Source organism: Lagenorhynchus albirostris, chromosome 7 (genome assembly GCF_949774975.1).
Source record: "Lagenorhynchus albirostris chromosome 7, mLagAlb1.1, whole genome shotgun sequence".
NCBI lineage: Eukaryota > Metazoa > Chordata > Mammalia > Artiodactyla > Delphinidae > Lagenorhynchus > Lagenorhynchus albirostris.
Genome location: NC_083101.1, coordinates 51,327,718 through 51,340,170, shown reverse-complemented (window position 1 = coordinate 51,340,170; position 12,453 = coordinate 51,327,718). Strand labels below are relative to the sequence as shown.

Sequence of the window (12,453 nt, the reverse complement as noted above, 5' to 3'; positions counted from 1 at the left end):
TACTGTATTTAGTTGTTATGCAGTATGTTAGTTACATTTTAATTACTGTTTTAAGATGATGCTTATTTTTCTTTGATTATGAAAATAACATACGCCCAAGGTAAAAAATTTCAGAAAGTAAAGAGTAAAATGACACAGTTACCCTCTGAGGTTTTACTAAAAGGGCTGCAATCTCCGAGGTGACCACATTAACAATAGTAGTTATGTCATCTTTGAAACGGTCGGAAAAACGAGTCCTCCGAAAATTGTCCCGTTTGTCCATGTTGTGTACATACTGGGCCATGCTTTTCACCTGCAGAGAAGATAGGGGAAATGTCAATGTGGAAACTGGTGACCTGCTTGTACACTGTGGAAAAGGGGAAAAGCCTGGAAGAAAAGCTCATTAACAATGGACTTTCTAACACTCTATCTGTGCTGGTGGTTGCCCAAGCAGGCTCTGATCTGAAAAACGCTCCTGACACCCGGATGGTTACCATGGTGGCAGGAGGTGGGAAGGGTGCCCCCTTCTTGACCCCAAGTCAAGGGGCTCCCTTCTTGCTGCTGACAAAGCCAGGGAGCTTAATTCTTTAGCTGCGGTGTCACAAGACTCCCTTTCTCTCAACTGGGAAGGCAGACGTAGACTGGGCCCCTAGGGCCACTGAGGCACCACCCTATCATGGCACACAACACATTCCAGAAAGAGGAAATGTTTATGAGACTGGTTTTGATGTGAACTGAAGTAATTTCTGTCTCTGAAACTACAGCAAGGAGAAGAGAGAAATGGTAATCTTATGTCAAGTTTCCAGCTGAACAGGAGAACAGTTTTTCCAGAAACAATTCTATAGTGTGCTAGCTGGAAACTTAACCACTGCTTGGAACATTACCTCTAGGAGAAATTACGTTCTGAGTTTTATACGACTAGCTTGCTAAATATACATATCTATGTATACATTTATATGATATAATTATATATTTAAAATACATATTTAATGTATATGTAGTTTAAATAAAAACCTGTATATCCATCAGTGATTCTCTGTATTATGACTAGTACAATACCAGCTCAATGCCTACCACAATTTTAAGTCAAAATCGTGCTTATTTTTTGGATTTCTTCCTGGGCCAGGAGATTATGGGTCAATACATCCCCTTTTGATACAGCCTGAGGTTGCATCTTGTTGGAAGCTGCTCAGAGCTAGGAAGAACAGTCTGATGGGAAAGGCTGGGAGAGGCTGTGGGCAGGTGCCTACCCTTTCCATAAGTGTGTCCACACTAGTCTAAGAGTCACTGCATAAAGAAATGGCCCTGGAACTTAAAACAACCCACACTGGCCTGAAGGTGACCCACTAGGTCAGGGCTGGAAGAAGAGGGGAAAATGACTTTCACTCCCAAGAGCGCTAACCGCAGACTTCTGTTTCTGAGAATGCAGGGGTGGCAATATTTTTAGCACTGAGATAAACAGAGATTAATCAAAACAAAACAAAACACAGAAGAGGTAAGTTAAGAAGTGAAAACATACAGATAGGTAAATGTGTTTTCTGTGTTCAGATAATGCCATCGCCAGTTTGGGGAAGATCTAAGAACATAAAATCCTGAAGCCCAGGGTAAGAACCACAGTTTCTCTTCACAGTAGAGTCCCCCTTGGCTCAGGACACACTAAAGTGTCTGTACCCCGCAGAGTCACATGTACTTGATGGAAGACCTGAATGAGAGTCACATGTACTTGATGGAAGACCTTGGCTCAGGACACACTAAAGTGTCTGTACCCCGCAGAGTCACATGTACTTGATGGAAGACCCGCAGAGTCACATGTACTTGATGGAAGACCTGAATGAGAGTCACATGTACTTGATGGAAGACCTGATGGTGGGAACTGGACCCCATATTTGTCTGACAAAACGCCTCTCTCACTATGATCCTAACAAAGGACCGAGGAAGACAAGGCCCCTTTGTTTAGAGCTACCTGCTCCTGATTCCCTGCTGCCTAACCCACCCCAGCACCGGGCTTTTAGAACTCACTCTTGTGTTTGCCTCCTGCCTGCTGAGTGTGGCCATCCTACAAACAAACAGATAATCCTCACAATACCATACTTCCAACCACTGGCCTCTTGCCGGACTGTCAGCTACTTGCCAACTACTATGTTCTTTGCATCTCAAGAGAGGAACACCCAGTGGAAATAGTAGTGGAGACTTGGCCCGTTATTTGTAGGGTGGGATAAGGCAGGAAAATATTTTCCTCCACATTGGCCTCTGTGACCCATTGAAAGCTGGGATACCAAGAACCCCTTGGTGTAGAACTTCATGTCCTGGGTAGACAGGGTCACCATTTACCTCTGGATCCCCAAAGTCTGGCTCAGCAGTTTCTAGAAACATGGGAATTTATTCATTAGCAAGTATGAAATCTGCCCAAGGATTGTGTTCAACAGCTCTGATGCCAAAGTGGTTGTTCATTAGCACGTGGGCATTAATACAACTAAAGGGTGTTAAATTGCCCAGGTTGTTGGCTAAGCCCAAGGAGGCTGTCGTCCTTTCTCCTCAAGCTTCTTGGGAAAAAAACTGTTTTGGTTTTGCAGCAACTTCCTAGGCATCTGTAAGGCAAATGCAAAAGCAATGCGTGGAGGACTGGGCGTCCTGTCTGGGTCCAAGATCGGTTTCCTTGCAAAGTTCTGGCTGGGGCTGACAGTTTCCATTTGCCTCCAGATGCAAACTCCAGCTCCCTTTCTTGCCCTTCTCCATCTATCTCTGAGCCCTGGGAAGCTGATCCCTATAGACAACATCATTCAGGACTCCTTGAACTTAGGCTTCTGGTTGGACCTGGCAAATGGGAGGCACCATCAGGGGACCAGTGGGCGGGAGAAGAGTGGTCCAGGTGCACATCCACTCCACTGCCCTCATCCCCGTGCAGCGTGCTTCTGGCAGTGGCAGTGTTTCTCTAAGATGCCAGCTCCTTGTCACGTGGACCCTCTTCTCTGCCTCAGCTTTCTCTTGCCTCCAGTTACACTATTCCATACCCTTGCTTCTTTAGAGCTAGGAGAGAGAAATGCTTCCAGCGCCTTCTGCTCCCAGGGTGCCTCACCAACGCTTATCTGCTCCTGTAACCTGGCACATACCCTGGGCAAAGTCCCTTTGATAAATGCTTTTCAGTTAACTCTTTTGAGCAATGCCAACGCTGTCTCACGAGGACCCTGACAGACTTAGTTATAACCTGCAGAGCCCTGGGTGATCTGCATGTTGACCAACCCCCTCCAAGCACTCGTATCAGTAGGACCTTCTTTCCAGCTTCTGCAGCTGTTTACCATAAAGGACTCCTAAGGAAGGAGGGCTATCAGCTTTAGCTTTTGCTTTCTTCCCTGAGCCTACTGAGTCCTAGTAAATAAATGTGCAAGATCAAAAGCAATTTTCACCTGTTCCATGGTTGTTCTCAGATCCCTGCAGTTAGGGGCACTGAAGTGGTACTGATGAAGTCTTTGGCGGACCTGGAGACTTCTCCTTATGGCCTCCACCCTTCCTCCAACCCCATCTGTAAACTGGGGATGATGGAAAGCTCCTGCCTGAGGGTCGTCTGAGGATTCAACCAGATGATGCTTACAGTGCTTACAAGGGTGCCTAGCATGTATATAGATGCTCAACACATTTTAGGTGTTATTATTTTTCCTTCCTTGGGGATGCCAGCTGTCACTGGTATTATATGAAGGACAGAGTATCATTACATTTGCGGAGAATGCAAACTTGCCTTTGAAAGAGAGCTCTAAGATGCCACGAGGAGCCATTTAGGGCTAGCAATGCTGAGTTCATGCCTACTGAGAATGGGACAGTGATTGCAGCACTCCATTCAAGTTGACTTCAGAATACAAAGGTTTCGCATGTTGTTAATACGTTAGGCTAAGAAAATGTTTTGTCACGTTACGCTTCCAAGGAGAAGCAAAATGGCAGAGGAACAGAATTTGGACCAGAGCATTGCGGAACTGAGGCCCTGCCCCTCCCTGGCTGAGAGGGCTGGGCAAACCCCTCCTTAGCCTCAGGGTCCTGTGTTTGCACCGGGGATAACTGCTCACGATAGAGCTTATAATACAGAGCTACTAAACAAGATCTAAGAATGATTAGGTGAAGTGTGTGCATATGTGTGCATGTGTGTGAGTAAATGACATGAAACATCTTTGAACTGAGATACTGCTTTCCTTTGGGACTCTCTTCTAAGAGATTCCACAATGTCAAAGTGAGTTTTTGCATCACGTCTTTTAAAATTTGCAATATGGCAGATCAACTCAGTTGAAGATTATTTGTATGAATTATCTATAGACGGATTACCACCTGAGTAAATCTTCTTTATGGAGAAACTTGATGGTGGTGGGATGGGTACATAGAAACAGGATGTACTGGGCACACAGTGGTGGTTTTGATCCTTCTCTTGCCTCAAGACAGAGTTTATGGCCAGCCTCTTCCGGCCAGATTGCAAAGCTCGTGTCTCACTGCTAACGCGGTTGCTCCAAGACTTGTGAGCTGCAGCCAGCCACCCGAATCAGCTTGGCTTTTAGAATGCAAACTCCTGGTGCTGGCTGCATACAGAGACCCTCAGCTCTGTTCGGGCCTCACAGAGCAGAGGTGGTGGGGACTAGTGGATCTTCAGCACGCTTGGAAGGCACCTGGGCAGACAGGTTCATGCAGTGCCGGCTTCCCCCTCCTCACTGCACTCAGTATTCTAGGGAGGGGCTCTAGATCTGCTTTATTCTCACTAAGCACCCTAGGTGGTTCTGCTGCAGGCATCTGGGACTGTGTTTGGAAAAGACATCTCGCTAGCAATACCTTTCTCAAACGAGGGGTGGGAACTTGGTGAAACTCTAAGGGATTTGCATCCTGGATGTGCTTCTGTGGCATGGTCTTCACTTCTTTTTAACTCTGTTGCACACTACTTCCCATTTCCTCCCCAATGTATGTTTATTTTTGTTTCCTTTGACCCTCTTGTCCTCTATGTCTTATTGTTCAGTATTGTTCTCTTTTACTTGGGCTTGAACTTACATAGATAAACTAGAGCTCAGGTGAAAATCCTACCATCTCTCTCAAAAAAAATTATCCACTTTAACAGTGTCACAGAGCAAAGAACCCAGTCAATATAAAGCTAATTCTATCACTAAATCTCAGTCCACTCTATCCTCTGGATTGTTTCCATGTGCATTTTTATGTAGTTAGTGTCTGTGCTTTCATACCTTTTTCATTTCACCTCATTTCACAATGCATCTCAATTTATCAACATTGACAAAATGCTTATTCTAGTGGCTTTATGGCAAAATCCTTTCACTTCTAGTATAAAATAGGTATTACTATTATTCTCTTTATTTTTAAATTAAAGACTATGCTGTACCTTTTGCTTTTCTGCTAGAGAACAGATAGAAGTTGCAGGTAAACAGTTTTACAAGTCTCATTTTTTCCCCCCAACAAATATTAGTTGGCGCTTGTACGATGTCAAGCCATGTTCTGGGGCTAGAGATAAGATAATGAAGAAGATAGACCCCAATCCTAGAAATCCAATAGGCAAAAGAGAAAAACAATTACAAATTGTGATAAGTGCTAGGAAGGAAATAAAGAGGGTGTTTAAAAGGAGAGGAATAGAGTGGAAGATATATTATGGTAGAAGGTGGTCAGAAAAGGACTCTCAGAAGTGGTGACACTAAAGCTGAAACCTAAAGAGAAGAACTCCTGAAGTGTGTATGTATGTGGGGGGCATGAAAAGTACGGACAGGGGAAAGAATCTTAAGAAGGCTCTGAGGCTGAAAAGGTCTCAGCATCTTCAAAGGACCAAACTGGAAACAATGTGGCTGAATGAGGGGGGGAATAGGGGCTAAGATAAAGTTAGAGATGAATGGAAACAGAATCATCCAGGGGCTTTTTAGGCCGTGAGAAAAATGTGTGCTTTATTTCCAGTACACTGGAAATCACTGAAAGGTTTTAAAGAAGGGAGTGTCATTATCTGCTTAATTTTGAGTTGCCCTGTGCAGACTGGATGGGCTGGGGGCACAAATGAATGCAGGTGGGCAAAGAGGAAGCGAATGCAGACATGATGGCAGCTTGACTAGGCAGGGAGCAGTGAAGATTGGTGAGAAGCGGCAGGTGGAAGTACATTTTCAAGGTGGGATCAGCAAGATTTGGTGGAAGATGGATGAAAGGGTGAGGGAGAGTTAAAACTGAAGGAATGATCCCAGGTTTTCTGCAGCAGCAATTCAGTAGATAAGATGTCAGTTCCTACCATGGGAAACCTCACTGCCTGTCTGCTTTTCGTGCCCTACCGAGCACGGATATAAACATGCAAGAATCTCACCAGAAGCTCAAAGAAGAACCAGGAGTACTTGAAGACTGTTTCTTTCACCATTCCAGTGCTGACCACCATCTGCAGGGCAAGCTCCTCATGGAAATGCTGGACACACAAACACAAAAACATTACACTTACATAATGATGGTCTGTACTAGGTGCTTTATTCGCCAACCCCACTTTTCTTTTTTCCCAACTGTAATAGCTTGTTAGTATGTGTCCTAGATGTCTTAGACCACAGTGGATGGCAGAGTCAATGCTGACACAATCTGAGACTGGAAGGCCTTTTCAGTAGGTAGGAGAAGGCTGTGTGGACCCCAAATCCCCAGAGCCACACAAGCACAGGCAGGAGTTTCGAGGGAGGAAGGGGGCACAGCAGGAGTGTATTTTTAATCCTTTCCTGAAAAGTAAAGGCAGTAGAGCATTCTGAGTCACTGGAAACCTGGGCACCTGGGGCTTCTAAACCTTACTGGACAGCTGGGTTTGAAGAACTGGCCTCGGCAGGGGAGTGAAGCTAATACATTCTATGGGGGAAGCATTCCTGGGTAGCAGTCGGAACTGAGACTCTGTTCTTTTCCTTCCAGGTCCCACCGTAAACCCTCTGTGTGACCACGTGTAAGCAGTTCCTCCCCTGACCCTCAATGGTCTCATCTATAAACTCAGTTGGTAGCAGTGGTTCTCAAACTTGAATGTGCGTCAGAATCCCTTGGAGAGCTTGTTAAGGAACAGATTGCTGAGCCCACCTCCAGAGTTTCAGATTCAGTAGGTCTGGGGTGGGGCCTGAGAATCTGCATCTCTAGCAAGTTCCCGGGTGATGCTGTCACTGCTGGTCCAGGGACCTCAATCAAAGAACCACTGTCTAGATGGTATTTCAACTCCCTTCTAGATGGAACAATTTTTGTTTTTATACTCCTGCTATGGCTTTGTGGGGAACGAGGTTTGGGTTCATCAGTAGATTGTCTGCATTAAAAGGCATAGGGGTAGCAGCTTGAACTCATCCAACTTCTATACTTCTTTGTCCCAGGGTCAGTTGCTCCACTTTATGTCTACACTGCCTGTCAAGTCATCCGACTGCAGATGTAGCAGACAGTGATCTTTTTACACCCTTTGCATCCTTCCCATTCCCTGCTTTATCTGGGGAACAAGTTTAAGACTAAAGGTAGGGCAACCAACTCATCTCAGTTTGCCTGAGACTGTTGTGGACAAAAACAATGTCGCCTGTCATCTCAGTAAACAATGTTGCCTGCTTATTCCAGTGAACACAAATGTTTCCAGACCATCAAGCCATCAGCCACTGAGACCCAGACGGTGCACCCTGAGGGGAATTCAGGATGAACAAAAACAGGATACTTGGCCCTAGATAGTTAAGATGCATATCTAAGGAATAATTTCAATGAGCTCAGACTCTCGCACCCTCCCATACACAGAAAAAACACTAAAATCATTAACTTGAGATGTCTGTTTTTCATGAACATCTTTTGATGTTCAACTACATGGTTTGGTTTTTTTCAGCAAAAATCCCTATATATCCTAGCTCTTCCCTTACCTCTTTGGAACAGTCCCTCAGATATCTGAGAGACTGTATCCTAGGCTATAGTCCTCGGTAATGTCCCCGAATAAAACATAATTCTCAATGTTTAGGATGTGCGTTCTTTTCAGTCAACACCGTCCTGGTCTTAAAATGGAAAGTCCTACATCCCAAGGACCCCCTAAGTCCTGGAGAGACTGGGATAGCTGGTCACCCTAACTGACGGCAGAAATGATGTCTGGGCATTTTCTGTGGATTCCATTCATTTTACAACCATAAAATCTAGAATAAATACAGATGAACTCATTTTTTATTCCTCAGTGGGTAAGAAAGCTGAAACTACTTGAACAACCTAATATCACATCCTAGAGTACTGGCGTATGTGGAAATAAAGTTTTAAAGTCAACACCCAAAGCAAAAATTTATTAGAACAAAGCTAACCCTTGACAAACCTTTAAATTACCCACAGTGTACAGTAGGCATGCAACACAATTTACTGATTCTTATGTACAGTAAAATTGGAGAGTTACTCAGCTAAACTAAAAGGAGACAAATGGAAAAATCTCTGTGCAGATGTCTGGGTATTCAAACTATTTACATCCCCTGACGGTTAATGGGGATGAATGGAGAATGCTGAAGTGTTTCAGCTTGTCATTGGTCCCACTTCATTCTGTCAGGCGAGTCAAACCTTTATAATCTCAATACACGTGAACACAGTTGTGTGCTGTTGTGAGACATGAGGGAAGCTCTCCCACCTGGGAGAGGTGCAGGGCTGCGTGTTAATCTAGCAGATGGTCTAAGCTTGCCCTGATGTAACTCAGCTACACCAGGATCTTCCCATTGTAGGGAAGACACACTCCACAAGCTTCAAAGGTAACCTCTGGAAAATAGGTCAGTTTGACTGTCAGAATCTTAAGGCAAGAGGAGATTAGAGGAGGATAAGCCGCTTCTTAAAGTAATTTATGTTGCTTACCGGGCAACATTATTACAAGAACACCTTGCTCCGGAGGGTACAGAAAATAGCCAAGCAGCTAAACCCAGTTTGCTGAGCTATTAAGGAAACACACTGGTTAAACCTCCCTCTGAAATGAAATGATTCTCTTCTGGTCATTGAAATGACCAGAAACAAAATCAAAACAAGGCAAATGTGCCCAGAAGAAATCAGGCCCTGCCTGAAGCAAGCCAGGCTGTAAGCAAATCATGGTTTTTAAGAAGGAAAATGGTACTTGGTAACCAGTCCCTGCGAAGCCCAAAGCTAAGATTTAAAGTAGGTGAAATATTTATTTTCAGCACCTCATGACATCTTCTTTTACTCCTCCTGTTAGAATTAACTCCTGGTACCTCCTTCCAGACAAATGGAGCCCGTATTGCTGCCAAGTTTGCAGGCGCTGGACCCTACCAGGGCCTCCTCATGCCTGATCTTTCCCTCAGCCAGTCCAAAGTGAGCTGTGCTGAAGCTCATTCCCTCCATGCCTGTTTAACACATCTTTCCCAGCGGTGTTAGCTGTTGCAAAGAGCCTCCTGTGTTATCCTTCCAATCAGCATATTTACATTTTAATAGGGGTCTTGAAAGACACTCCAGACCTTAAGTAGCTACTAAAATTGTGAGACTCTTGGGTGCCTGGCGGAGGGGAAAACTTGGGGCAGACAGTTTCTTTATCCTCCACCCCTTGGACCACACATGACGTGACAACTGGAGAATCCTCTTAATATGAAGAGTTCTTTCTGATGAGCAGTTTAACAGCTTGTCAAGTCTCTGAACTCAGAGGTAAGGCTGATTGGAAAGAATTACAAGGCTTTTCATGTCTGATATCATATTGAAATAAATGATACCTAAGTATTGCCATTCACTTTTTGAGGATGAATTGTCCCCAGCTCTCCTCTTACCAAAAAAGAAGCTAATATAGCAGTTCTCAGGTTCTCAAAGTGTGGTTCCTGGATTGGCATCAGCTGGGAACTTATCAGAAATACAAATCCTTGGGCCCTACTTCGGATCTATTGAATCAGAAACTCTAGGGGTAGGGCCAGCAGTCAGTTTTAACAAGCCACCCAGGTACTTCTGATGCATGGTAAGTTGGAGAACCACTTAGTAGGTAATTAGGTGGTCAAAAAATGGGGCACCTGGGACAGGGCTGCAAAAGTGTGTGTGTGTGTGTGCGCGTGTGTGTGTTAGGAGGGCAGGAACAAGACAGGAGAGTACTTTATGGCATCTATTTTCAATCATAGTGAGAGGCCGGGCAAATTATTCTCACACTGACTGTTCAGTACCTTTTTGCTGACTGGCCTTGGGGTTGTTGTTGAACTTGGAGCATCATTATTGCCAGAGCAATAATAAGACATCCGGATGCAGCTACGATCAGCCATCTGAAATACACAAACCATGACTCAACAGTCAACCAACAGTGGTCCCCAGAAAAATGAGCCAACGGCCTGGAAATCCCAAGCTTAGAATTCATTGTTAACATATTTCTTTTTCTTTCTTTTTTTTTTTTCTGGTTACAAAGGTAAAACAACTGCCAAACATAAACATAAAACAAAGCAAAGAAGATAAAGTTACACCGAATTCTACTTGCTCCTGAGATATTCACTGTTAGTTGGTGTGTAGCCACCTATAGTTAAATCCTAGTTAAGAACCACCGGGTGCTGAACAGTCCCTTCAACTTTCTAAGTCTCTGACTTAATTGGAAGAGCAGGAAAAAAAAATGTGTGGGAACAGTGCCTCTCTGTGGGTTAGCACGGTACTTTACCCAGTCTCCTAAACACTCTTTAATAAATTGTCAAAAAACCACTTCTGAAAGGAAGATCATGCTTGATACTTCTAGTTAGACAAAATTTTTTCCACTCACTACAGAATAATTTAAAAATTCTTAACCTAGTCCACAGAGAAAATTTAATATTTTCACTTTCATTAAAGGAAACCATAATAATCAAGTCTGTGGGTAACAGCTGCTGACCACTTCGCCCCTTGGCGATCCGCAAAGCTCCTGCTTAAAGAGGACTTAGATGCAAAATTGAACCAGGCTGTGCTGGCAAGTGCTTAACAACCAGCTCTCGGAGGGGAGGGGCTGATTGGTAGAACCTGCCGATTTCTGTGCTTGTGAATGCTTCCATCATAGCTGATTTCAAGTTAACGTGACGTTACCGAATATGGTGTTGCAAAGAGATGTGCAGTAGCAAACCACTGTAGAGTAGGCATAAATAACCTCAAGAACATAGATAACAGTAAAATGTAGTAAAGTAATTAAGAAGGGATGAGGTTTGAGTACTCCCTTAAAAAGGGAATAATTTTAGATTTATGGACAAGTTGCAAAGGTGGTTCTTGGATACGCTTCACCAAGTTCCTCTTAATGTTAATATCTTACATAAATATGGTACATTTGAAAACTAAATTAACATTGGCACATTAACTATTAACTAAACCACAGACTTTATTTGAATGTCACCAATTTTTCCACTAATCTCCTGTTCTGCTCCAGAACACTGCATTTAGATTACCTTTGTTTTCCATATAACTTATTTGTTAGTTTATATAATTTAATTTTTAATAATGTCTGCGTTTAACAACTGGTTCAGAAAGTTCCTGAAAATTTAACAATCAGCTCTCAGAAACTGGTATGAACCAGCTCCAGCACATCCCTGGGTTGATTCTGTAAGTCAAAAAGGATAGAATATCAATAATTTCATATGATACAACCTATAGATCATCAGAATCTCTAGGAGTGGATCTATAGATGATTCTTACATTCATCCAGGGTTCAGAACTTCTACAGAGATGAGGAAAATAAGGCTCAGGGCAGGAACTGACTTGTCCATGACCACAGGCCTGGGTGGTATCAGATCGAGACCCAACCCTGGTCTCCAGATTTCCTGTCTCACAACGTACTGTCTCAAGTAGGTGGTTTGTGTTAGGGGAATGATGTCAAAACCTAGAGAGTATGATTTATCTTCATTAGAGGAAATGACATTATTCCAAAAGCTTAGCCACCCTGAGGCCACAGATAACTGGAAAGAAAATTCAGATTAAGAATTCATGGTAGCTTTGTACATATATGAAAAACCACTGAATTATACACTTCAAAAGGGTGAATTTTATGGTACGTGAATTATATCACAATTTTTACAAATTTCAAACGAGAGACGTTTTACAAAATACCTGACCAGTATGCCTGAAAACTGTCAAAGTCCTCAAAAACAAGGAAAGTCTAAGAAATTGTCACAACCCAGAGGAGCTAAGGAAACGTCACTACAAAATCTAATGTGGTATCCTGGGTGGGATCCTAGAACAGAAAACAGACATTAGGAAAAAACTGAGGAAATCTGAATAAAATATAAACTTTAGTTCATAATAATAATATATCAATATTGGTTCATTAATTGTGACAAATGTGCCGTTCTAATGTAAAATGTTAGTAACAGGGAAACTATGCATTGAGTACACAAAAATTTTCTGTCATATATTGACAATTAATTCTATAAATCTAAAACTTTTATAAAATAAAAAGTTTATGAGAAAACATAAAGAATTCATGGAGGGAAACAATCTAGGGCAAGTCACCAACCCTCCCAGGATCTCGGTTTTTGTTTATAAATTTGGCTTTGATCTTTGGGATTCTTACATGGGATAATCAATCCATCTATGGAT

The 12,453-nt window shown here is 43.1% G+C and overlaps 1 protein-coding gene across 2 annotated transcripts in view; it reads right to left on the bottom strand.

The window, feature by feature from the left end:
• Positions 1 to 12,453, bottom strand: part of DOCK8 (dedicator of cytokinesis 8) — a 223,446-nt gene that overhangs the window by 62,994 nt on the left and 147,999 nt on the right. For both annotated transcript variants that reach the window (XM_060155013.1, XM_060155015.1), the window contains exons 23-25: positions 10,080 to 10,175; positions 6,293 to 6,388; positions 143 to 292 (exon numbers count right to left, since the gene is read on the bottom strand). In XM_060155013.1, the coding sequence (XP_060010996.1) occupies positions 143 to 292; positions 6,293 to 6,388; positions 10,080 to 10,175 (342 nt within the window). The remainder of the gene's footprint in view (positions 1 to 142; positions 293 to 6,292; positions 6,389 to 10,079; positions 10,176 to 12,453) is intronic.